The sequence below is a fragment of the Nyctereutes procyonoides genome, unplaced genomic scaffold (genome assembly GCF_905146905.1).
Source record: "Nyctereutes procyonoides isolate TBG_1078 unplaced genomic scaffold, NYPRO_anot_genome, whole genome shotgun sequence".
In the NCBI taxonomy this organism is placed as follows: domain Eukaryota; kingdom Metazoa; phylum Chordata; class Mammalia; order Carnivora; family Canidae; genus Nyctereutes; species Nyctereutes procyonoides.
In genome coordinates, this window is record NW_026575049.1 from 46,745,688 (window position 1) to 46,773,517 (window position 27,830).

Consider the following 27,830-nt stretch of genomic DNA (forward strand, 5'->3'; position numbering starts at 1 on the left):
GGTTCTCTGTGAGCCCTTCAGGCATCAGAGCTCCTGTCTTCCCCAGAGAAGACACCACTACTTCCTTCAACTACTCCCCATATGGCGGGGTTTGTCTTCTCTCACTCTTCTAGCTGCCGTCCTTTGGATGTGCTCTACCTCTCTCAAGGTCCGACGCCATAGAATGGACATGACTCTCCCATGTGGTATGACCACAGGACGATGACTTTCCCTGTTCTGACACTAGGTTACAGTAGTTGCATCACACTGTTGACTCACGGACCTTAAAGTCAACTAAAACCACAGCCTTTCTTTTTTTACATGGTCTACTGAAGGTGGTGAGTCATCTTTCTCCCATCTTGTACTCAGTGCTTAGATTGGGACTTGTTTTTTTTTTTTTTGTTTGTTTGTTTGTTTGTTTTAAGCCCAAGTAGAACCACTGGTATAGTTTATCTCTTAAGTTTTATGGTCTCCCTTTTAGGTTGCCAAGATCTTTTTGTATTTTTACTTCTGATCAAAAAACACTTATTGCCTACTTACTGCGTGAAGGGCACTAAGTAAAATAAGAACACTGCCCTTGAGGAGTTTATAGTCTAGTTTGAGAGTGAGAAAGGAATGACCAGGTAATTCCAATACTGTGATGTAAATGATAATCTGAGTCTTCAAGGGGAAGGGAAGGGAGAATGTGTTGGAGCCACCAAAGGCAGAGGAAAGGGCCATAGGAATGAACCAGAATGGACGGTGTGGGGAACTACAGGCAGTCTGATATCATTACAGCATGGAGTTCGAGGTGGGGAATAGTAGGAGACGAGTCCAGAGAAGTATGGTGGCCAGGACATTCAGAACCTCCTAGGCCATGTGAAGGAGCCTGGGCATTCTTCTGGAGGCTAGGGAATGCCACTGAGCAACAAAGTCAGGCCGTAGTCTAGGGGAGAAATGATGAGGCTCTGAAGTAAGGAAGGGATAGGGAGAAGATGGATTTGAGAAAGTAGTGCAGGTGACACTGGCAACTGACTGGGGGAGGGGTCTTGGGTATGTCTCCAAACCCAGATGCTCCACAGAACACATCCATCGTCCAACAGAAGTTGTGTAAACCTCAGTGTGACAAGCATGCCATAAATGCCTGCAATCAAATAATTGCTGAAACTGTGAACTGGGCCAGCGTGGAGGACAGAGGACATCAGTGAGCGTCAGAGGCAGCTCCCTGCCCACCCCCACCGTTCCCCTGACCTGCCCACTCCAAACTCTTACCGACTCATTATCAGTTACAAATCCTCCTACCTTGATCATTCTGTGCCTAGAATTTCATCTGCAAGAACATCAGGATAGACTTCATCAAAGGTCTTGCTGAAATTTAAGTATCTCATAACTTGGTGAACACTACTGACTTCTAGAAAAAACTATCATATACGTAATAGAAATGTGAAAGATTATGGTAATAAAAACACTTACTTGAAATTGCAATATCTTATAAACTTGCAATAATCCAGGATTTAAAAATATGGACTATTCACATTACACATCAAATTGTTACAAAAAGAAGTTTGCCTCAAAAGGCTAAGTGGGGGCTCAAGCTCTAATACGACTGGGTCCCATGGAAGACACTATCCACCATCTGCCAACCGTGGTTACAGACATACCTCTGCTCTTTTTTTTTTTTAATTTTTATTTATTTACGATAGTCATACAGAGAGAGAGAGAGGCAGAGACAGGCAGAGGAAGAAGCAGGCTCCATGCACCAGGAGCCTGACATGGGATTCGATCCCGGGTCTCCAGGATCGCGCCCTGGGCCAAAGGCAGGCGCCAAACCGTTGCGCCACCCAGGGATCCCCATACCTCTGCTCTTAATTCAGAGTCAGTTCAAATATGAGGACACTCATCTTTACAAAGCAGCAGGGAAGCCCCAGGCAGTTGGGATCCTCAACTTGTGTCACCAAGTTGATGCCTTTATTTTCGATGCCTAAAAACCCATCTGACTACAATTTAGTAAAGAGACCCACGCACCACATGGTCTTCAAGTACCACTTCCCTCCCCTTCCCACCCACCGCTGCCTCAGGACAACACTGCCTTAAAAAGGAATTTCATTTGTTTGGCAAGGAGTCAGAAACATGGCTCAGAGATCTGCTCTTTAGAATGTAATTAAAAACAGGAAGACTGTCTAGGCCATTCTGGATAATTTTCAGAGGAACCTGTTATCTGAAAGAGATTTCAGGCAGAGGGCATTGTTCACTGGACTCAAGAGCCAGGTACCCAGACACATTTGCCTCCTCTAGGGCCTCGAGGAAGGATGATATTATCATGAACTCAGGGAATGAAGGCACTCCCCCCAAAGAAAAAGAAGATGGAGTCAGGCTTAGGAAGGGCTCCTATGGAAATTCTTAGCCTACCTTGCCTTTGGAATTCAGTACAATTCCATAAGCATTTACTGAGCATATATTAGGTACTCTTGGAGAGAGATTCAGAGTAGAGAAAGAAAAATTACTTGCTATCAAAAAGCTTTACAGCTAACAAGAGGATAAAGACAACTACCAAAAGTGCCAAATGCTTAGTGCCCTAAAATTCTTAGCGAGGAAAGCTATATTTATGTGCCCGGCACTACAGAATGTTATATGTCCATTATTTAATGTTAGGAATAATAATTACTTTACATTTAATTAAAGCAGTTGGTGCTAGTACTATTTCCATTTTACAGATGAGGAAACAGGTTAAGTTACTTGCCCAAGGTTGCAGGGGATGGGAGGTAAAGAGAATACATAAGCCATTAAGAAGGACAAAAATAAATGTGTCAGGCACTTATTTTCTACAGGGAAAAGACAAAATAAAAGCTTTCAGGAAGGAATAAAATTGAAGATGGGCCCTGCAGGCTTCCCAGAGGTGGCTGACTAGTCGAGCAAAGGGCAAATGCTCCAGGGGAAGTTAAGAGACAAAGAGTGACCTGTGAATTCATTTGCTGAATTAACGTATCAGCAGAGGAGCAGTTAGGTCAGAGCTATAAGCTAGGAAATTATCAAATAACATTCATTTAGACATTTTTTCCTAACTGCTGCTTAAGGAAAAAAAAAACCAAAAAGCACCTTTTTGTGCACAGACCCAAAGAGATGACCTAAGCAGAGTTTCTCAAACTGGAGTGTGCCTAGAATCACCTGGAGGGCTTGCTAACCCACAGACTGCTGCCTCACCCTCAAAGCGTCTGATTCAGGAGATCTGGGGAAGAGGCTGAGTTTGCATTTCTAATAAGCTCCCAGGTGATGCTGCTGCAGCTGGGTCAGATGCTTTAAAACCACCGCCCTCAAGTGATGCTACATAACTAGAGCTTATTAAAACCACACGGGCCTGAATCCCACGCCTGCATATTTGGAGTCAGGTGGCTTGAGGTGGGCACAGACACCTGTAGTCTTAAGAAGCCCACAGCTAATTCTGCTACGTACCCCAGCTGAGAACCATGCTCCTAAGACACGACTTTCACAAGGGTCCGTAGGGTTAATGGGTGGGGAAGTAGGGGTCTGCAGTCCCCAGCAGAGCACACTTGATTCCAGCCTGGTACTTCACCTCTTTTCTCTTAAAAATAGACATCAAAGGAGGGAAAACCACCAAGAATTCAAAAGAATGAATAAGCCCTAGAATAAAGGCCTCTGGCAGGTCGGCCTCAACTGTGGCTCAGAAGGTCCAGGTTCTGTTCTCAGTCTAGGATGTAGCCATGAGACATCAGAAAGACCAGGACTCTATTCTTACCGAGTTCCCACAAATGTGGGGACCACAGAGCCCCTCTCCCTCTGTGCCTTCCTTGTGCTTCCAGGGGCTCTTGAGGCTGGAGTTAGAGGTAACATATACTTTCACATAAGCAGCTCTAGTGACTAGAGCTTTAGAAAAACAATGGTAGGGGACCCTTGACCGCATGTCTGGGGCAAGCCTGGTTTTAAAGCACTGGGTGATTCTAGAGTGATTCCCCTGGGCTTGACAGCTACTGCTTTACTGGCTCTGTACCCCACAGCTGATAGACAGTTGGCCAAATGGTTCTCACAACCAAGACTTCCTCCTGGCTGAGCACTGTTTCGTGTCCTGCCCTACCAAATGCATTTCAAAGTCTAGATCAACCTGGGGAAATTTATTTCCATTTCCGGCAGTGACAGCATGCAAAAAACTGAAGTTGGTTCTTGGATGGGGTTCCTCAGTGTGAGGTTTAGCACTTCTCTTCTCTGGAAGATAACATTTCTGTTTGCAATTTCAATTGTGATTGCTTTGGGTTTTTCTTCTTTCTGATCTTTCTTGGAAAGCCAAGTGTTCCAATGAAAGAATCGAGTCCCTCCTTTAGTGGCCCCATCTTACTTTTCATAAATTAGACAAATTTTATAAATTTATTAATTGGGAGTTTCTTCTAGTCCTCCTTGTTTGGAAAGTCTTTTGACTTTCTCACCAGTGCAGTCATTTTAGTCACTCAAGAATGTATGGCTGATTTTAAACCTTATATTTTATTTTGAAATTAACTTTTTGTTTCTTTAGAGCAGGCATGTTTTTAGCCTTCAAAGGAATGGCTAACTGGCTGGCTTCACTTGGAAGGGCAATACCTCCTGCTGTGCTAAGTCCTGGTTCAAGGGAGAAATAGTTCCCAAGTTTTGAATCCAAATATCAAGAAAATGTCAAAAACACTGTGACAGACTGGTACACATTGCCAACTTTTTATCTTGTCCAGAAAGGATGTTAAAAACCCATCATCTTTATTATTTCATGAAAGAAGGGCCATCTCAACACCAAGACCGGTAGTAAATTCACATTGTCATCATAAAAGGACAATTCTTTTTTTTTTTTAAGATTTTATTTATTTATTCATGAGAGACATAGAGAGAGACAGGCAGAGACATGGGCAGAGGGATAAGCAGGCTCCCTGCAGTGGGACTCGATTCCAGGACCCTGGAATCACGACCAGAGCCAGCGGACGCTCAACCACTGAGCTACCCAGTGCCCCAAAAGGGAAATTCTTTAAAGACATCTGGCTTTAAGAAAAATTTCCCATAGTATCGTTTGGTTATAGCTTGATTGTGAAAGTGTCACCAGGGACCAGCATAAGGGAACTGCATTTTTGGGGAAGCTGGTAACAGTTTCCTGAGTGTGATCTGTTTGGACAGCATGACTATCCTGAACAGAGGTCTCCTACGGAGGAACCACAGGGACTCAGCCGAGTCCCTCGGGGAAGCGAGCAGAGTGTCTGTGTGAAGGAGCACAGTGGTCCATTCACACAATTCCCTCTGGTAATCTCACTTGTGTTATTCCAGCAGTCCTTGGTTCTTTGGCAAGTTGCAGATTTCAGTGTTATGTCTGCAGCCTGAACAGTGATTGCTAAATTAATTGAATTTCAAAGTTGCCACTCCTTAACCAACCAAGGTAGGGTGCTAACATCAAGGAGGCTGCTGAAAGAGGATTTAAAAGCAGCACATATTCTGAGCAGGGACAGCATCCTTTGTCAAAAATTCTGTTTTATCATTTAGGGAAGTGTATCTTTGCCCCAGAGGAGAGCATATCCTCAAAAGGCAGGCCTGTGGGTCATTTATCTTTGATTTTCTGAGCTACTCATGCAGATTTGTTAAAATTTATTTTAAAAAATCAACATAATCTTAAAAGATGTGTGTTAATCTAAACAGCCTTAATAAGGACATTGTGGGAGAAAATGTGGGATGATATCATTGCCACATAATTATGGATACAGTGGAGTTGCACTATAAGAGCATTTAATTTAGGTGAATTTAACTCTAAGTACTCAGCAGAGAGAGACAGATTGGAAAATAACAATTAAAATAGAGGGCAGTTTTGCCTGGCACCCAGTCACTGTGCATATTTCCAGAAGGGCGGTGGTGCTGCTACCTCAGACCAGAGGTTTCTTTTGCAGAGGTCCTGATTCAGTTAGGTCTGGGGCAGGCCCCCCAGATCACATTTCTAACAAATTCCCAGGTGACGCTGGTGCTGCTATTCAGGAACCACCGTCTTAGCTCATCTGCGCTCCTCACGGTGTAAATACCTCGTTGTACTGAATGTGTGACTCTAGCATTTAGTGGCGTTTGTTTTTGTACACCACAGGCCCTAATCCTAAGTCAACCCCTTCATCTAGTGTTCAGCCAAAAGCTCCTGGCCTTCACTGTTAAGTCATAAATCCAGATAGCCTGATTTTGTGCTGAACTTGCCAAAGTAAAATAGGCAAGAGGGAGTAAATGTGCCCGCCCAAAGACAGCATTTCCTTGGCTCCGTAGAGATAGTTCTAGGGGAAGTCAAAGCCCCAGTGGTCACAGGAAAGTTGTTCTAAGTAGCAATCGGCACTCATGATGGGTGAAAGATCCTTCCCAGGATTGAAAAGGCCAAACGGAAGAGAATAGTATCACTGCTATGGGATAAGTCATTTACTGGGATACTGTGTAAGTGGCAATGATATTGACAATGCCACTGTGGTGGGCACTTGCCACTGTGACTCGGAGTAAGTTTCTCCATTCTGCCTGACTTTGCACATGCTCCCTCTGCCTCAGATGAATCAATGAATGAACAAATGATTAAATTTCTCTTTCACATATTGAAGAGGCTCTGAGTTCTCTGACACCAGTGGGTCAAGAAAAGTTTGCAGATAGATGTAACTGTTCTGAAGTCTCCCGGATGCTCCCTCTTTCTCCCAGAATTTCTACCCTCCTTAAAAAAGTAGGGAGTGAGAAAATATAAAGCAGATTTCACCTTTAATGTATAGCAAGGTGGCCGTTTTTTTTCTGTTTCAAAGAACCGTGGCTCTGGTCAGAGATCGGTAATCAGATCCAACAAAAGTTCTTACCTCAAACAGTTGATAAACTGGTTCTAAAAATAATCAGATGATGATTTGTACGCTGTGAATGTTAATGTCCTGTTACGCAATTTGTCAGTAAAAAAATTATATTTGGGGAGAAAAGGAAACCATAGGAACTGCAACAACAACAACAACAACAACAACTCAACTGATTTCATAAACGTTGGCTTCTCCTTATCAAAGGGAAATTCCATTCTTCTATTTAATCCTCTGCCCCTCCCAATACACTGTAATCCTGACCCCAGGGGCCCCTCCAACAAACATGCAGGATGACCTGGTAGAAGGATCTGGGACTGTCTTATTTTTTTTTTTTTAAGATTTTATTTATTCATGAGACACACACATACGCACAGGCAGAGACACAGGCAGAGGGAGAAGCAGGCTCCATGCAGGGAGCCCGATGTGAGACTCGATCCCGGGTCTCCAGGAGAGAAACTGCTGAGCCACCTGGGCTGCCCTGGAGACTGTTTTGAGAAGCATGCTGAACTGGTGCTGGCTGCTTACTTCTTGCCTCCTTCTGTTTTTTGGGCTCTGAAGCCCTTCATGCCCTGCTGACACAGGTGTGGCCCCAACACACATCCCTTTGAAAATATTCCCTCCTTCCTCTGCCCCCAGCATATTCTCAAAGGCATGTATTTTCCAAGCACAGAATTCCTTATCTGTGGCTGAGGGAGGAGGATGAACTTCCCAGAAGACCATCTGAAGACTATCTTGTCCACCCAAGAAATAAACAGTTCCTGGGCTTGGGAGCCTGCTCGGGGCGGGAGCTCTGAAAGGATTTGGGCCAGCTAAAAGTGAGCTCATCGGGCACTGGGTGGGACCAGCTTTTACTTCTGGACTCCACCCACCATCCCATTGCTGCCTCTGCCCAACACAGGGGGGAAGTCAGGAAATACTTGTGGATAAACACATGACAACCAAAAGATACAAACATGAAATTACTTCTAAGCAAACACTGTTTCTGGTTCTTTGTCAGTGACAGGCTACTCAGGACAAGATTGGGAAATCAGGAATCTCTCTAGTACCACACCATCGACATCCCTGTATAGATCTGCCTTTCCTCCCCAAAAGATGTGGGGCTTCTCTTCCATCCTCAGGCAATGAGATACAGTGTGAACCAACTGGAGAGGAAGTAGCTGGCTGGGAAGATCTCCTGTGGTAAGGGAGGAGCGAAGACCACCTACCTCGGTCCCCTGCCAGTGCTACAGTTTACACTTCTGGGAGAAACTGTAAGGCTGAAGAAGTTCCTGGCACTACTGGACTGCACTCTAACACCTGTAGGAATGATGCTCTGAGGTGCAGTTTATAGCTGGCAAATCCAACAGAGTCTGGGGAATGCTATTTAACGTGAAATCCAGCCCCAACATGGAGGGAGGAGTTAAGTACATTTTGCCATATGAACAATGGAGGTGAGCCTGGATGTGGGACCTGGCCATAGGACCAGCAGAAGCTCTGTCTCCTGCTCTGGATAAGATAATCACTCACTTCTTTAGTTTTGCTATCAATTTTAACTCCTGATAGCTTCTTTTCTTCCAACATTGGATTTTTCCTTTCTTGGAACATCACTTTTCAAGTTTTCATTTTTTAAGAAAAGATCTTATTTATTTGAAAGAGAGGGAGAGAACACGACCAAGAGAGGAGGGACAGAGGGAGAAACCGATTCCCCACTGAGCAGGGAGCCTGACTTGGGGCTTGATCCCAGGACCCTGAGATCATGACCAAAGGCAGATGCTTAACCAACTGAGCAACCCAGATGCCTCCATATTTTTTTTTTTATGTGACTTTCATCACCCCAGTCTTCAGAGGGTATTATCCCCATTTTACAGTTGAGGAATCAACAGGCTTCAAAAACAAAGTGATAGAAGTGATTTTCTAGTGACTGAGCCAGTCAGGCACCCCAAAGTCCAACACTTTAAAGGAATAAAATAAACCCAATACTCAACAACATAAAATTAATATGGTCTGGCACCTAATAAAAAATTATCAGCATGCAAAAAAGTGGGAAATATGGGAAAATATGACCCATAACTAGGAGAAAAATTAATAAATAGACCCCCAAAAAACAATAATAATGGAAGGAGAGACAAGGACGTGATAATAGCTACTATAAACATGCTACATTTGCTCAAGTATCTAGAGGAAAATGGAACATGATGAAGAGAGATATGAAAGACATTAAAGGGACACAAATCAAACTTACAGAGGTGAACAAGATAATACGTGAAATAAAAAAATACACTAGATGAATTAGCAGCAGATTAGATACTGTAAAAGATTAGTGAATTTAGAGACATAGATTAGAAGCTATCAAAAATGAAACACAGCTAGGAAAAAAAACCCAGAGTATCAGTGATGTGTGGGACAACTCCCAGTGACCTAATATACATATAGTGGAATCCCAGAAAGAGAAGAAAAAGGGAAAGGACTAGAAAAAATATTTGAAGAAATAATGGTGCTGGAATAATTGGTTATTTGTTTGCAAGAAATGAAAAAGAGAAATTCAATCTTTTCAAATGCATGAAAATTAGCTTGATGTCAATCAAAGATATAAATGTAAAACCCTAAATACAAAATTGTAGAAGAAAACATGAGCGAACATCTTTGTGACCTTGGGATAGGCAAAGACTTCTTTACTAGGGCACAAAAAACATGAAAGAAAAAAACCTGATAAATTGGACTTCATCAAAATTAAAAATGTTTGCTCTTCAAAAGACGTTGTTAAGAAAATGAAGAGATAAGCAATAGACAGGTAGCAAATACCTGCAAACTATTTGTTTGTATAAAGTACTTATATCCAGAATAAAGAACTTTCAATAATAAGATTCAACAGTAAGATAAACAACTCAATTTATTTTATTTTTAAAAAGATTTCATTTATTTATTTATTTGAGAGAGACAGAGAAAGAAAGCTCAGGAGCAGAAGGAGTGGCAGAGGTTAGAGGGAGAAGCAGACTCCCCGCTGAGCAGGGAGCCTACTGTGGGGCTCAATTCTAGGACCCTGGGATCATGACCTGAGCTGAAGGCAGATGCTTAACTAACTGAGCCACCCAGGTGCCCCAACAACTCAATTTAAAAAAGAAATGTGTAAGAGATTTGAATAGATGCTTTACCAAAAACATATATGTATAGCAAATATGGTACCTGAAAAGATGCTCAACATAACTGGTCATTAGAGAAATGCAAATTAAAATCACAATGAGATACCACTATACCCACTCAAATAGCTACTAGAGGGGTGATATCAAGTCTAGGTAAGGATGTAGAACAACTAGACCTCTCGTATAGTGCTGGTGGGGATACAAAGTGGTAAGCCCCTTTGGAAAACAAGTTCAGCAGTTTCTTGTAATTCTTATCATATGACCCAATAATCACTTTCCTAGGTTTTGCTTAAGAGGATTAAAACACGACCACACAAACACTTCTATATGAATGCTCAGAGCCACATTATTCACAATTTCCAAAAAGTAGAGATGCCCAAATGTATTTCAATTGGTGTGTTAATATAAACAAACCATGCATATAATGGAGCACTGCTCAGCAATAAAAAGCAACGGGTCACGTCATATTAATAAAAGGTAAAAAATCACATGATCATCTCAATAGATAGGGAAGAAAATTATACAAACTCCAACACCCTTTCACAGTAAAAATACTCAACAAACTAGAAATAAGGGGAACTTCTTCAACCTGATAAGGGATATGTATGAAAAACCCACAGGTGACAACATACTTGATGGTGAAAGATGGAAAGCTCTCTCCTGAAGATCAAGAAAAAGACAAGAATGTCTACTCTTGTCATTTCTATTCAACACTGTCCAGGAAGTTCTAGCCTGGGCAATTAGGCAAGAAAAATAAATAAAATGCTCCAGATTGGAAAGGAAGAAGCTCATACATATGACATGATCTCATATATAGAAAACCCCAAAGAGTCCACCAAAAACTCCTAATAAATGACTTCAGTAAGGTTGCAGGATAAAAGATTAATGTACAAATTTCAATTGTACTTCTATACAGTAGCAACGAACCACCCAAAATTGAAATTAAGAACATAATTTCATTTATAACAGCATCAGAAAGAATATAATAGGAATACATTATTTAGCAAAGATATTCATGATATATATACTGGAAACTACAAAACACCACTGAAAGAAAATCTACATAAATGGAATGACATCCTGTATTCTTCTTCTTTTTTTTTTTGACATCCTGTATTCTGATCTGAATTTTTGAAGACATAATATTGTTATAATGACAATACCCCTCAAACTCAACTATAGATTTAAGACAATACCTATCAAGATCTTAGCTGGTTTTTCTTTCCTTTTTGCAGAAGTTGACAAACTGTTCCTAAAATTTGTATAACAATGTAAACGACCCAGACAAAACAATCTTGAAACAGAAGAACAAAATTGGAGGGTTTACAACCTGATTTCCAAAGTTACTAGAAAGCAATTATAATCAAGACAGTATGGTTCTGGCATAAGGGCAGACATACAGATCAATGGAAAAGAACTGAGAGTCCAGAAATAAATCCATATATTAATGGTCAGTTGATTATTTGACCAGGGTACCAAGACAATTCAATGAAGAAAGGATAATAAGTCTTTTCAACAAATAGTGCTGGGATAAATGCATAACCACATGCAAAACAATGAAGCTGGATTTGTACCTCACACCAAATATAAAAATTCACTCAAAATAGATCAGAAACCAGGGCACCTGGGTGGCACAGTTAGTTGAGTGTCTAGGACTCTTGATTTTGGCTCAGGTTGTGAGATCAACCCCCATGTTGGGCACTATGCTAAGCATGGAGTTGGCTTGAGACTCACTCTCTCCCTCTGTCTGTCTCCACTGCCACCCCCCCCCAATAAATAAATAAATCTTTAAAAAAAAAAAAGAAAAAGGATCAGAAACCTAAATGTTAAGAGATAAAACTATAACAGTCTTTAGAAGAAAACATGGGTACACATCTTTGTGACCTTGGATTAGGCAATGGTTTGTTAGATTTGATGACAAAAGCACAAGCAACAAAAGAAAAATAGATAAACTAGATTACATCAAAACTTAAACTTTTTTTTTTCTCTTTAAGAGGGAGAAGCAGGCTCCCTACCCTGAAGTGGTACTCAATCCCAGGACCCCAGGATCACGACCTGAGCCAAAGGCAGACGCTCAACCACTGAGCCACCCAGGCATCCCAAAACTACAACTTCTGTACATCAAAGGACATTATCAAGAAGGTGAAAAGACAACTCACAGAATGAGAGAATATAGTTGTATATCATATATCTGATAAGGGATTAACAGAATATATAAAGAACTCTTACAACTCAAGAATAAAAAGACAGCCCAATTTAAAAATGGACAAAGGATCTAAACAGACATTTTCCTAAAGATATACAAATGGCCAGTTAGCAATAGAACAGATGTTTGACATCACTAGCCATAAGCGAAATGCAAATCAAAAGTATAATGCAATATTGCTTCATGCCAACCAGGATGGCAATGATAAAAAAGAAGGACAATAACAAGTGCTGTCAAGGATGTGGAGAAACTGAAGCCCTTATATATATACACATTGCTGGCAGAAATGTAAAATGATGCAGTCTTTGGAAACAGTTTGCCAATTCTTCAGAAAGTTCAATTTAGAGTTAGCATATGGCCCAGCAATTCTTCTAGGTCAATACCCAAGGGAACTCAAAACATACATCCTCACAAACACTTGTCCATGAATCCTCATAATAGTATTATTCATAATAGCCAAAAAAGTAGAAAGAACCTAAATGTCCATCAACTGATGAATAAACAAAATGTGGTATATTGATCTCATGGAATACCATAGAAAAGCATAGTTTTGGTTCATGTACAACCAGATGAACCTTGAAAACATTGTTAAGTGAAAGAAGCCAGACACAAAAGGCTACATGTTGTATCCCAAGCTTTCAAAAACAACCTGCTTAACTAATTTAATTGACATGGGTAACTAGTATCAGATTATCTGTGATGAGGGCTGCTGGAGTGTAGCAAGACAAGAACACAGAAGAAAACTGAAATCACAGGGACTCCTGGATGGCTCAGAGGTTGGGCGTCTGCCTTCGGCTCAGGGAGTCCTGGAGTCCAGGATTGAGTTGCATATCAGACTGCCTGTGTGGAGACTGCTTCTCCCTCTGCCTGTGTCTCTGCCTCTCTCTCTGTGTCTCTCATGAATAAATCAATAAATCTTAAAAAAAAAAAAAAAAAACCAAAACCTGAAATTACAGATGTTGTGTGTTTGAATAGTATTTTACTCCTGGGGTGGAAAGGTGGTAAGACAGTTTCAAGATATGGTTCCATTACAGATCCAGACACTTAACCCAACTCACACTACTGGAGGCTCTTAATTTTGGTTATGGAAATAAGCATCGGACCAGAAGCCAAGGAAGCTTGACTATTTCACTAACCAGCTGTGTGACCTTGGGCTAGTCATTTAATTGGTAGAGTCTCCATTCTACCTACTGATTAAATGGTCTCTAAACTTTAAAATTCCAAGAACCATGGGCCTATGTCTTCAGCACCATGCTTGGAATTAACGAGGGGTAGACACCACATGAACCTAGCAATCTAATAACACATCCTCTATTATTCTGACTTCTGAAAGGCAGCTAGAATCATCTGCTTATTTTAGGAGCTCACTGTTCCCTGGGAAAGATATTTCTGGCAAAAGCAACCGTTCAGATGACAGTCTCAGTGTTTTGGAGAAAAGCAACTAATTTATTGACAACAAAGCCTGTTTTTTTTTGCCTTGAAATTTCATAGCTGCAGGCCCAGAAATAAAAAGTCCCCAGAAGACTCTAAAAATATGTTCTCAATTCCCTTTTATCTCCCACCCAGAGCTAAGAGAATAGCACCAACTGTGTCATATTAAACACATCTGCATCCAACACTGATAAAAGTACATGACCAAGGGAACAGATAAGAATTGTTTTCAATTTGTTCAGATGGGATTGGTTAAATTTAACCTAATTAGACCAAATAATCAAAGCAGGTGTTTGTAAGTTGCCAATGTTTTTATTCTCTGTAATTGTTTGGCTCTATTTCCCAGGAACTTAGGTAAAGGAAGTTAGTATGTCATAAAAATCATTGACCTTATATTTATTCATGTCACACATATATTATTCATGTTCAAGGCAGTACAAATACAAGGCCTTGTTGGATACTTGTCACAGGTTTTACCATTTAACCATCATCAACATCTGAGCTGGCCTTTGGGAGCGCTTACATTACCTAACTTCCATTATATAAATACAAGTAGTAATAAATGAGAGCCTGTCTTCTAATCTTATACTGATCTACAAAGCACACTGACTTGGCATTCAGACTATTTAGGGATTCTGACTTCACGCCCACAAGCTGGTCACTTTTAAGGCATTAAGAAGAAAAATAATAACAGTAATAAAAGTTACATTCCAGTAAAACAAAATGTTTATTGCATTTGGCAGAATGATGAGATTTGAACTATAAATCCCAACTAACAAAGAAATCATAAAATGTAGCCGCCAGCAGCCTGGTACTGGGAAGCGTTTTGTGGGCCGTAGGTCCACTAGCAAAGACGAAAAGGGCAGATGGCTGCCTGGGAGCAGTCAAGCTTCCTCTTTCTAGCAACTGCTTCTGTCCCAGGTACACCCTCACATTATTCCACATACTGCTGGCATGGAGGACAGAAATGCAGGCAAGAAAGTCCCCATGAAAGCATGTGATCTAGAAGCTCCTTGTGAAGGTGATCTGTCCCTGAGGCCTGGGGGTCCTACAGGAGAGGAAGAGGAATGGGAAGTTGGAACAACCCAGAAGGTTCCAGGGCACCCTCACTGAAGTAGTGGTTTTCCCAATTCTGGCCCTGTGTGGTGGGGAATCTCAGGCTGTGTTCTCTTACTATTCTTGGGACACTTGGCCAAGTTGTGTCTGCGCCTTGGGTATCCTCATGTCTAACATGAAGGACCACTACTATTTCCCTCATTAACGAGGCAAAATGCTTGCATGATGCTTGGCACAGAGTTAGGTGCTCAGTAACTGTTGGTCAGGATTATCCCGCAGGGAGGTTGGTATTGAAAATGTTTCCTCAGAATGAGTGTACGCTGGGCATCCTAGAAACATTTCAAGGGCAGGGAAACAGCCTGTACACTGACTGCAGAGTAGGATGGAAAATGTCCAACCCGAGAGCGATGAATTGTAGGTGGGTTTCCAATGACAGTGAAAGCTGTGTCTCCCCATCCCTGCCCAGGCCTGCAAGACAGCCTCAGAGTGCTTGGGGTGGTTAGGCTTCTTCTTCCTCATCCCCCAACTCCACCCAGAGACTATAATTTTCTTTCCAGCAGGAAACTGATGTATACGAATGATGACAGCTGGATTCAGAAGAGGAAAAAGAATACAGGGGATAGAGAGTCCTGTGGGTTTAAATCACTTTGGAACTCAAAACAAAACCCCCAGATCTGGAATTTTTAAAACCTAGTTAATGGCTGAGGAAACCTCAAAGGATGGGGAAGCACTAAGATAAAAGTCTGAATCACACAAAACACATCATTATCTGAAGCTTTTCTAATCATCTTCCCTGCCTTTCCCCTGCACTGGTTCTCCTCCTTGTGTATGCCCCCAGCCTCTCAACGTGGTTCTGAGACAATGTAGGGGTGGAAATAGCCTTCCAAGGTCATGTATCGAATAGTGTTTGCGAGATGGACAGATCCTCCTCCAACCAAAGTTTCCCTGAAATGGATACTACTTCATTCCTTTTGGAAATAATTAATCACCTTCAAGATTCATAGTTAGATACATTGACTGTTGAAATACAAATATATACTCCCCTATGAATAAACCAGAATTATGGTGTTTAAGATTTGTAAAATGGAAATAAGAGGAGGAAACCCCCCTCATGGCACCATTCCAAGACAACTACTTTTAGCACGATATTGCCTTTACGTTCAGTCTAGTTCTCTGCTCCCCACTCCCACTTCCCAGAGCCCCAATGCTGATGATCACAATGACTGGACAAATCCCCCTGACATTCCATGAATGGCTTTTCAGTTATATTCTTTCTTGGTGACAATTGGAACTTAGTTCATAAGGATGAGAGCATAGAAGGAAATGTCACCTTGTCTTAAAAACCACACAATGTGACACTAATGTCCTTCAAAAGGATTCTCCTTTGTCCACAAGGTCAAGTACAAGCTCTTCGATTAGCCTGTGAGTTCCTTCATGATTGAGTTCTTGCTTCTGCAGCCTCATTTCCATCATGACACTCGGGTCACTGTCCTAGCTCTGTGAAGGCTGTGCTGACTTGTACCTCTGTGGCTCTGGCCATGCTTCTCCCTCTATCTATAATGCCTACCTTCACCTTGCACATATGGTCAATCTCTACTTTCCCTCAAAACTCAGCTCAACCATTTCTTTTCTATGAAGCCCTCCTATCTTCCCAAATAGAAATGTACTTCCATTCTTGGGTGCCTCCAATGAATCCTATAAAGACTCTTTTTATAGCACCTATAATCCCTTACTGTACCTACTTATAAGCCTAAAACACATGTATACGTATCTCTAGCTATAGGCATTCAATCTGTCTGATATTAACATGTCATTTCTGATGAATGAAAAAATAAATGAGCAACAAAAAAATGATACTTTTTTGGAATCAATCAGAGGGGCAGGAGCATCCTTAATCAAGTGGATTTTCTGACACTCTTTTTTTTTTTTTTTACGATTTTATTTATTTATTAATGAGAGAGAGAGAGGCACAGACACAGGCAGAGGGAGAAGCAGGCTCCACACAGGAAGCCCGACACGGGACTTTGATCCCGGGTCTCCAGGACCACACACCCTGGGCTGAAGGCGGCACTAAACCCCTGAGCCACCTGGGCTGCCCAATTTTCTGACATTCTATGATGGCTATGCCATGTTTCAGTATTTTCCTAGGAAAGTAGGCATTTCTTCTTTCCTGAAGATGTTTAAAATAAGAGAACTGTGAATGTGAGGGGCTGCAGGGGACTGGATTAGATGCATGTTTCCAGCTAATGATAATGATGATCATGATAATATAACAATATCTTATATTTATTGAGCACTTATTCTGTGTGATGCAAAGCACATTCTTTATATAGGAATGTACATAAATTTGTGAACAACCACTCTAAGATACAGATCCTGTTATCACCCCCAATTACAATTGAGAAAAATTGTCTCCAAGAGATTCAATGACTTGCCTAAGGTCACAAAGCTAAATGGCAGATCTGGGATTCAAACCCAGGGCTATGGCTTCAGAGCCTAAATGATATTACCTACTCTGAGCTTTGTGAGCTAATAATGGAAGTACGTGCACATTTATAGACATGATATGAACACGTAACATGATATCAACATACCATTTGAATTTAGAAAATGAATTTACATCTGATAGATACATGAATTTCAATAAGACTTTTGTATCTTGATGACAACTGTTACTATTCTAAAAACTGAGGAAAACTCTGCATTTCACTCAGTTCATAACCCATTTAATGATGGCTTGCTATGTGCTTAGCTGAGGGGCAAAGAATCTTTTTTTAAAAAATTATTTATTTATTCATGAGAGACACAGAGACAGAGAGAGAAAGAGAGAGGCAGAAACACTGGCAGAGGGAGAAGCAGGCTCCATACAGGGAGCCCGACGTGGGACCCGATCCCGGGTCTCCAGGATCACACCCTGGACCGAAGGCGGCGCTAAACCACTGAACCACCGGGGCCGCCCAGGGGCAAAGAATCTAAGGCACTATTCATTCTTTCAAGGTACTTGCAAGGTAACACATTATAATGTCATGACATTATTTTGAAATCATATTGAAGTCTACACATCTCAGTAAGTGATCGCTTTGGGAACATGTTTGGCTATTGCTCAAACTGCCTTCAGAAACAATTTATGAAACACATAAGAATAGATTTTATTACTTTAAGTTCACAGTTCATTTTTTTCCTCAACAGTGCCATCCATCTTAATTGCCATTGTATTTGGCATTTGGTTAGTTCTAAATATCCAGTTCCATCCTCAAAGGAGGAAAATTTGTTACCACTGTTTGTGTGGATATATGATATGATTATATAACATTCATACAGATAGACATGCATATATACACACACATCTGTGGCTTATGTGGGCAAACTCCAAGGGACTGGATAAAATCCTTACCTGTCTGATAGGAATATAATAGGAGCCATATATGCAATTTTTGATTTTCTAGCAGCCACATTTTTTAAAGTAAAAAGAAACAGGTGAAATTAATTTTAATAATTTATCTAATTTAATCCAATATATCAAAAATATTATTATTCCAAGATGTAATCAATATAAAGTAAATGAGAAATTTTGCATTCTTTTTTCATACAAACTCTTTGAAGATGGATGTGTATTTTATTCTTATGAAACATTCCCATTTGGATCGGCAACATCCCAAGTGCTTAGGAGTCACATGTGGCTGGCTAGTGACTGCCATACTGGGCAGTGCAGGATAAAATATTTAGAGCGATGGCTGTCATACTAGAACAAAGGCAGAACACCCACCCTGTTGCATCCTACTCTGCAGAGTAACTAATTTGTTCAGAGGAATGATGCATTGATGCAAGTACAATACTGCTGCATAAAATAAACGACAACTGTTGACCACATTTAACTGGGATACAAATTCTTATATAACACAAGACTTTGGAGCAAAGGATAGTTCAAAAAGACCAACACATTCATGGAGGAGCCCAATCATCAGTAAAGGGCAGGCAGTTGGAGAACAGAGAAGGGAAACCCACAACATTCAAGGGTGAACCCCCCTGCACAAGGAATAAAGGTACTAATACATTAAGAGAAACTTAGTTCAGGGGCACCTGGGTGGTTCAATCAGTTATGTGTCTGCCTTCAGCTCAGGTCATGATCCTGGGGTCCTGGGATGGAGCCCTGTATAGGCCTCTCTCTCTCCCTCAGTTCCTCCCTCTCCCTCAGCACCTCCCTCCCCCGACTTATGTGTGATCTCTCTCTCTCTCTCTCAATAAATAAATAAATAAAATCTTAAAAAAAAAAGGGGGAGGGGAGAAACTTAATTCAAATAAACTGATGATTACAATCAACCACACAACTCCAAAAGGATCGCAAAGGCTGGACTAATTAGTCATGAGCAATTCTTTCGTGGCCAAAGTCCTTCAGCTACTAAGCAGAGAAGTACTGTAAAGCTATATGGAATCTGGAACTGAAATACAAAACTAAAGGAAGCCAGGAACAACTTACTTGGTACCATCTGATTTATAATCTCTGTACCCCAGTTAGTTCAAGTGTAAAATAAGGTGGTGCAACCCTGAGGTCCCTTACAGAGAGGGTGATCTATAATTTCTGCTACAAACCTGGACACTTTCAAGAGTGAAGGGGGGGGCACTATTAATAATTATGCTGGGACAAGAGGCATAAACTAGGACTGGTTTATAGCTATAAAACTATATGATCCTATTCCATCAAATGGATACAATAGCTACCCCTATGCAGGGATATGGAGCTGATGAAAATCCAGGCGTGTTCTTCTTACCTCTGCATGGCCACAGGGGCTTTGTGGGCTAATATACACTGATCCGGGTGAGGTGGTTTCGCACCTCCCCCTCAAAGCACTTTAAATTGGTTTGAATTTGGGAACAGGGTTCCATATGGACAGAGCCGGACTCTGACAGCCTGAATATATTTACTGAAGACAACAAATCATTGACAGACTAAATTTAACAGAGGAAAGGCCTGGCCTGCTTGTACTCAGAATGTGACTTTGTAATTGTAGCCTCCTTTAGACAGGCCTAATCAATTAGAAGAGGCTGATTTTAACCAGTTGCAGGCTCATTACCCTGCATTCCAGTTTGTGTTGATGAAAATCAGTTTCAGTCTGTGGCCTGGAACTCATGTACAGCACTTCCTGCAGCCTCTTATATAAACACATCAAAAAAAATTTTTTTTTATTTGGAGTTGCCCTTCTCCGTTTTAAGAAAACCACTCTGAATCATGATTAAAACAGAACAATTGTATATGGATCTGGCGCCTGATAGAAACATATATGACCAAGGAACACATCTTAAGGCAGTAATGGGTAGATTGGGACAGTGTCTCAGGTATTCAGACTCCAGGATCAAATGAGCCCAACTTAGCTCCACGAAATGAAGCATAGACTCTCAGTTGTTGAAATTTATGAACTTTCAAAGAAAATTCAATGGAAGGGGAAAAAGCCAAGGTCTCTGAAACACACGGGATATCTGAATAGAGTCCACACTGTCTCCTGAAAGACCAAATAGAAAATAAACGAAAAACTTCCCATTCAACAAGACTTTTCCTTGAGAAGCTTCTATGAGGGAACCATATGATACCACGCTTAATTTTGATGTGTGGTTAGTTTGACAAAAGTCAAAGCTGGGGGCAGTGTGTGGTAGAACTATAAGCCCCACCTGTATTTCAAAGATCCAACAACATTCCAAAATATGATATAACTATGAATCATACCTGGCTGGTTGCCTTTTGTGAGTTTGTCAAGGCAGCGAGTCAACAGGAAGAGAATGTCAATATATACAGCTCTGGTCACCAAACATGGATTTTGCCTAGAAAGGTAAAGAACAGGAGATAAATTGATATTTTTTCTCCCTGATGTCTGGGGCACACAGAAGAGAAAAAGGTATTTTCTCATAGGCCTATCATGAGGTCTAGGGCTTCATGGCAAATGCTTTTAGACATTTAATCACCCATAGTAAAAACACGTCAGTAAGTCAAATGAGGAAATGAAATCCTAGAGCATATGGTGGAGGTTGGGGATATGCATACACAAAACAGATAAAAAACTCTATGCTCTGGTTCCAAATAAAACAAACTAAAAACAAACAAAATCCAGTATCCTATCCCAGTTATTTGAAAACAAGGAGATTGGCAGGGGGAGTTATATTCTATTATTTTTCCTGTTTAGTGGACAAATCTGGGGGGAAAGAATCATTGGTTACAAGTATCGCTGACTTAGCATTTTGGAGAAAGGAGAACTGCACTCCCATAGGACAAACCAGACCTATGGACTTAAAATAACCAGCTGAAAAACAAACACACGGAAGCACTAACAAACACTGCGACACACATTCCTTTCCTGGCAAATGGAATTTTTTTCTCTTTCAATAAATGGAGTTCACTTTACTCTTTGAACCATACGCTGGGAAAGGTAAGTGGGCTTGGATTTAGGGGTCCGGATAAAAAAGGAAGAATGAAGACTTTCTTCTGAGAACAGTGCTGCTGAAGGTCCCCTGATTCTGAGCCTCAGTTCAGACTGACCATGAAGAAAGGCCCCACTCTCCTTGGTGTACTAATAATTCAGTACAAGTAGTAAAAAGAGAAGGGACAGATCTGGGTTTGAATATTGGCTTTGCCGCCTATTTCTGTGACCTGAGTCATATTCCTGACTTGTACAATGGGAACACTAATCACTGCGTAGTGAGTCACTGTGAGCTTCGGATGTGGCAGGGCAACCAGAAGGCCCACCTCACTGCTGGGCCATGGCAGACACTCCCGCAGTGTTCGTTCCCTGCCCTTGTCTGCTTCCAACCGGAGATTAGGGAACGACACAAGTGTTCTGGCTAGGGAAATCGCATTTACTTGACTGCTAAACCCATCCTCCTCACTCTCTGCATTTTAACAGTTTTATCCTTTCTCTAAAGTTTATTCCTACCCTAGCCTGAACTGCCCATATTCTAGGGCTGGCATATGCTCTCACATGAAAAGCGAATCAGATACTTCTGACTTAAAACTGTCTTGTGTCAAAGTCTCTCTGTGGCTGACCTGTCTCATTTATGTCCTACTGACTTGCTTCCTCTATAGTTATCAGCTTGCTTCAACTCCTACCCTACCATGATTCCTGGTTTATATGTATACCTCATGCTTGGCCTAATTTCATACTGCACCTCATTCTTTTTTTTTTTTTTTTTTAAGATTTTATTGATTTATTCATGAGAGGCACACAGCAGAGACAGGCAGAGGGAGAAGCAGGCTTCTCACAGGATGCCAAATGCGGGACTCCATCCCCAGACTGGGATCATGCCTTGAGCTGAAGACAGATGCTCAACCACTGAGCCACCCAGGCGTCCCCACCTAGTTCTTTTTTAAAAGTTAGCTTTAAAAAATAGATAAATGTGCACATGGTAAAAAAATAAGTCAGTACCGGGATCCCTGGGTGGCGCAGCGGTTTGGCGCCTGCCTTTGGCCCAGGGCGCGATCCAGGAGACCCGGGATCGAATCCCACATCGGGCTCCCGGTGCATGGAGTCTGCTTCTCCCTTTGCCTGTGTCTCTGCCTCTCTCTCTCTCTGTGACTATCATAACTAAATTAAAAAAAAACAAATTAAAAAAAAAATAAGTCAGTACCAAAGGGCATGCAGTGAAAATTAAGTTCTTTGCCATCCACTGTCCTCTACTCATATTCTGTTCCCCGGAAGGAACCACATTATTACTCAGTATGTCTTTTAGGCACATTCTGTTCATTTACAAGCATCTGTCTATAGCTACCTACTTGTTTATTTTTATAAAAATAGTAGTTTATGGGATCCCTGGATGGCGCAGCGGTTTGGCGCCTGCCTTTGGCCCAGGGCGCGATCCTGGAGACCCGTCATCGAATCCCACGTCGGGCTCCCGGTGCATGGAGCCTGCTTCTCCCTCTGCCTATGTCTCTGCCTCTCTCTCTCTCTCTCTGTGACTATCATAAATAAATTTAAAAAAATAGTAGTTTCTTATATATAAGTTCTAGGCATTACTTTTTTCCACTTATATATATTCGATATCATTCCATTAAAAACAGAGATTTGCCTCATTTTTAAAAGACTGTAGACTGCTCTGTGTCATGGAGGTACCAATCCCCTTTTGAAATAATTTAGTTTATGATACTTTGCTAAATACAATAAAGAATGTATATGTACATCAGTTTTGTGCATATAAATGAGTACTCAGGGGAGAAATTCCTAGAAGCTGAAGGGATGAATCAAGATATTTGCACATATAAAATTATGATCGATTTTAATAAGATGTTCTCCAAAGGGACTGTAACCAATTCATACTCTTACCAACAGCATGTAAGAATTCTAGTCTCCCACAACCTGACCAACACAGTGCACTATTAAACTTTTTTACTTTTACCAAGTGAAAAAAACATTATCTCATCATTTTAAGTTGCAACTATTTTGTTATAAGTGAAGTTGATCATCACTTTATATGCTTTTCAAAAAAGGTACTTGAACTTCTTTTTCTGTAAAATGTATTCAATTCCCTGTCTGTTATGTTGGTGGTGGTCTTCTCGTTGATTTGTAGGAGCTTGCTGTATATATTAAGGAAATCTACTCTTTGTCATATGTACTACAAATATTTTTGCAGTTTTGTCTTTCAACTTTATAGTTTTTATAATTCAAAAACATTTAGTTCTATACAGCCAAATATATTGGTATTTTTATTTCTGTCCCCTGGGTTTCATATCATGCTTACAAAGTCTAAACTTTCTTCAAAATTCTCTATATCCATATCCATCATATCCATATCTATACATATGTATATACACAGAATTTTCCCATATTTTCTTGTAGAACTTTACAGTTTCATTTTTTTCTTATTGTTGCTTAAAACTTTTATCTATTTGGAACTTTTATTCCGAATCCTACCCCTATCTTTTGTTTCTATCTAGTTTTTCCCAGGTCTCTCAATCCTAACTCCCTGTCCTTATTCTTCTACTCCCTATGAAAGGCCCACAGTTTATGAAAATTTCTTTAATGACATAATTTGCAATTCTGGCATTTCTACCATTTAACATGTAGGACTTCTCTCTGCCAAATAAAGGGCCACTCAAGAAACAAAGTGAGAAAAGCCAATGCTAGGGGTTAATGAATCATCAAATAGCTAGCACAGGGCTGAGTAAGTGGCCTGTGGATAGCAGAGAGAATCCCCTGAGCATCTAGCTTTGTGCTAAGTGCTGGGAAGTGAGGTCCATGAGTTGATTTCTGATCTCAGAGAATTCTGTCCATTTATGAAGACAAGAATAAGGTCAAGCTTTGTGACAGGATGTAAGGAGTGAAGAGAAAGAATATCAGGGTGGATTGGAGAAATGGGAAAGGTTAATAAAGATGTAATTCCAACTGAGCTGTGAAGGATAGAAAGATTTTAGCTAGACAAAGTTGATCAGGAAGGGCATTTTGAGAGGGGGCAATAGATATGGGAAGGAATTAGTCTGGCCTGTCTATGGACCCGGGAAGATCAGGATGGGAAGAATAGAGAATGTGCTGAAAAATAGGAACAAGAATAAGGCAGGCCAGGCCTTCAGAAGATGGGCTACTTCGTGCTAACTGGGTGCTCCGTAGTGTAAAAATTGCACTGACTGCTCCCATGTGGCCTCAGAATCATAGCCTCTCCGATGTTTTTCTGTTGATAGAGCCATACAGAACCATGAAGGGAAATCTGGGGGAAGCTGGTTTGACTTTCAACTCTGATGAGGAGCCTAGCTTCTATGAGATTTTAGCTAAGTTCATATATTTTTTAGAATTTCTAAATGAATAGAGGAAAGGTTGGCAATCTTTAGAGCCCCCTGCCTGGCTAAAGTGTTTCTGCATCCTTTTTTGAACCTGGCATGGGCTGGTGGCCTTGCTGGTCTCCTGGGAACACTTCAGGACCACTCTGATTGCCCCCATAATGGAAAGGCTCTGGGCCAAGTCTGATGTAGTCAATGAGATTGTGGGATGCTCCCTCAAATGCTGCTGCTTTTGATTCCAGGAAACAGAGATCTGGGGCCAGAAAGGAGTCCATCTATGGCTTTTCCTTTGAGACCAACTCAGACAGAAATTCTGGCTTGGAGTCCACTCTTCATGGCTCTACCCTCAAGGATGGCCACAGCCACAGCCACAGCCACATAACATCCCTGTCTGGAGTCAGAATTGGGCCTCACTCTGAACTGGCTTCTAGGTCAGGAAAATAATTTTGTTCCCTTTCTCTCTCACTGTTACTTGATGTTTGTTCTGACTTGGAAATGGTACACTGTGAATTCAGGGTGAGCCAGAGGTTTGTTCTTGGTCTGTCAAGCCACTTTGATGATGGGAATAAAATCCTGGGGAACAGCAAGCCAGCTGGACAGGAAACCAACCCACAGGGTTTTGGTGGGCTTGGGGATTTTTTTTCTATCCCGAAATGGAAAAATCCTGGCAAGGGGCACAGTATAATAGAGATTTAGAGTGTTCAAAAAAAAAAAAAATCAGAAGTGGTCAGGGTCTAACAGATTGGTTGAAAAATGGCAGGGTAGTGGCTGTAGAAGGAGCAGCAGGATCCAGGTACTAGGAGAACAAAGTTTACATATATAAAATCAAACAAAGGGCTTGTTAAGAATCTTGCTTTCTTCCATTTTTTAAACCATTTGTCCCTTGACAAATACCTACCCGAGAACCTGATGAATCCACTTCTTGTCTTGGGAAATCTCTGAACTTCATTAAACCTCCTGCCCTCTCTCCTGGAAACTAGGGGGAGGGAGAAGGCAGGGCAGTGAGAGTAGGGCTTCCCAGACACATCCACAATGGCCCCAGTGTCTAGAGGACAGCAGGAGTTCCTGGGAAGTCTGTGATAAATTATTCACTTCTGTCCCTTCCGGAATCCCGGTGGCTGCAGAGCTTAACTGAGGCCCATTCATTCGGAAAACATTTATTGAGAGGCTACTGAGAGCTCAGGAATAGTGCCAGGCTTTGGAAATATGAAGATAAAATGATTCATGGACACAGTTACTGCCCTCAAGGAACTTAGAGTCCTGAATAGTGTTTTTCAAACTGTAGGTTATGACCCATTTTGTTGACTGTGAAATCAACTAGTGAATGGTGACCAGCATAACAGGGAGAAAGGAACTGAGAGAAAGAAGGGGAAGAGAGAGGTGAGGGGAAACAGAGAGGATCTGGGGCCACAAAGGAGGGAGGGAGCCAGATGGAAGAAAAGAGGGGCACAGAGAGGGAGGAAAAGAGGAAGGGAAGGAGGGAGGGAGTGCATCAACTATAATCAGAGTGCATCAAAGCAGTCAAGGTATTGTTTCCTTCACTCGTTGCTATAAAGTCCTTGTCTGAGATCATTTTTAATAAATTATCTTTGGTGTTAGAGGCAAATAATTTATGAAATGTAATCATTTTAAGTAAAAAATTAAATTTTTTTTATTTTAAAGATTTTCTATTTATTCATGAGAGACACACAGAGAGAGGCAGAGACATAGGTAAAGGGAGAAGCAGGCTCCCTATAGGGAGCCTGAGTGGGACTCGATCCCAGAACCCTGAGCCAAAGGCAGATGCTCAACCAATGAGCCACCCGGGTACTCCTTTAAGTAAAAACATTGACTGATTTGTTCTTTCTTTTTCCTTTCCTGGTAATAAGCCATCCTAAATCATACTGAATGGTATCAACAGGGTTATGCTTGGTATCCAAAGTGATGGTGGGTATGTTGAAAGCAAACATTCCTGAACTGAAACGTGCTACAACTTGAGTAAATTCCCCTGTTGCATTTTTTTCTTACAGACTGTTCATATCTCATATAGATATTATCACAATTTCAAACTGTGCAAGATTTCTTATGTGTGTGCATATAGACACATATGGCACACATATACATTAGGCCATATGTAAAATGTATTTGTTTTGAGTGCCTGTCAAAAAACCTTGAAAGCCACTACTTTAGCAGGAGAAACATGCAACCAATCATGCTAGAGTACAAGGAGTTTGACACAATAAAAATTAAGGATGGCTGAAGAGGGGACCTGCCCAGTCCTCCTGGGTAAGTTAGGAAGTGACTTGGCCAAGAGCTGAAGAATGAGGAGTCTGGGATAAGGAACATGGGCAGAGTGACCCCAGCAGAAGAAGTAGCAAGTCCAAAGACCAGGGTACATGACACATTTGGAGAATAATGAGAAGTACAAAGGGGATATGGAAGGGGAAGGACAACAGGAAATGATATAGTGAAACACTCAAAAGGAAAGCTTAGGAGTGACCTTTAAGAGTTCCAAAGCTCCAAAGGATTAAAGCCACCTGTGGGACCCCACTGGCCAAATCTACACAGCAAAGCGAGGATCCCCACTTACTAGTGTGAAGCTTGGTGGGTCCCCTAGAAGGGACAGAGGTCATTCTGGACACACTGTAGTCTTCCAGAAGCATTCACTGACATCTTCAGAGGGCTGGAGACAGCTGTTGTGACTTTAGGCTGCTCGTGTCTGTTAAGTCTCTATGTCAAAAGACTGTATCTGGACTTCAACAGAGTCAGGGTTTGAGGTCACTCTAATCCCCAGGGAATGACTCCCTCCAGAAACCTAATTAGACTTATGGCTTCACTTTATTAATCTAGAAAGCCTTACTGAGCTCCATGGGGAATATCCTACCTGGGACAGAAAGGGAGAGAAAGGAGAAAGTTCTGGCCTTGCAGAATTTATGGCCTTGTGTGTGTGTGTGTACACAGAAAAAAAAATGTACAAAAAACAGAGGGAATGTCATGGAAAGAGGGGTCTGGAGACATGGAAGGATCTGGCCAGTGAAGGGAAAGAAGGAATCCAGGCAGGAGAGCTCACTGGAGCAGATACAATGGTAAGAACATGCTTGCCACATGCAAGGATGAATGAATACCAGAAAGTCTAACAAGTGCAGTTGATGAGCTTAATGGCTTAGAATGACTCTGGAGCTGGAGTCCTAGCAGGGGCTCATCGTAGCCCATTACAGGCTCTAATCCTGGCCCCTACCCATGCTCACTCCTACTTAGACCACTTCTGTTCTCAACCATGACGATGAGCAGAAAGCACTAGCTGCCTCTTTTCAGGGAGCCAGCAATGGAGTTAATGATGCGATATCCTGGGGACTACTACCAGGCACCGAATAGGCTGGGAAGAAGAAAACCAGAAAAAGAGAAAGAAAGTAGGTGGGGAGAAGGAAGGTAGGTGGGGAGCAGGGGGGGGAGAAGGTAGGGGAGTAGTGGGGGAAGGGGCAAGAAAAGACTGATGAGAGAGGGAAGGTGGTAGT

General features: G+C 41.4%; 1 protein-coding gene across 5 annotated transcripts in view; it reads right to left on the bottom strand.

Annotated features, from left to right (window-relative positions):
- THADA (THADA armadillo repeat containing) overlaps window positions 1–27,830 on the bottom strand; it is a 327,892-nt gene that overhangs the window by 62,411 nt on the left and 237,651 nt on the right. For all 5 annotated transcript variants that reach the window (XM_055328918.1, XM_055328919.1, XM_055328920.1 and 2 more), the window contains exon 32: window positions 20,305–20,399. In XM_055328918.1, coding sequence (XP_055184893.1) covers window positions 20,305–20,399 — 95 coding nt within the window. The remainder of the gene's footprint in view (window positions 1–20,304; window positions 20,400–27,830) is intronic.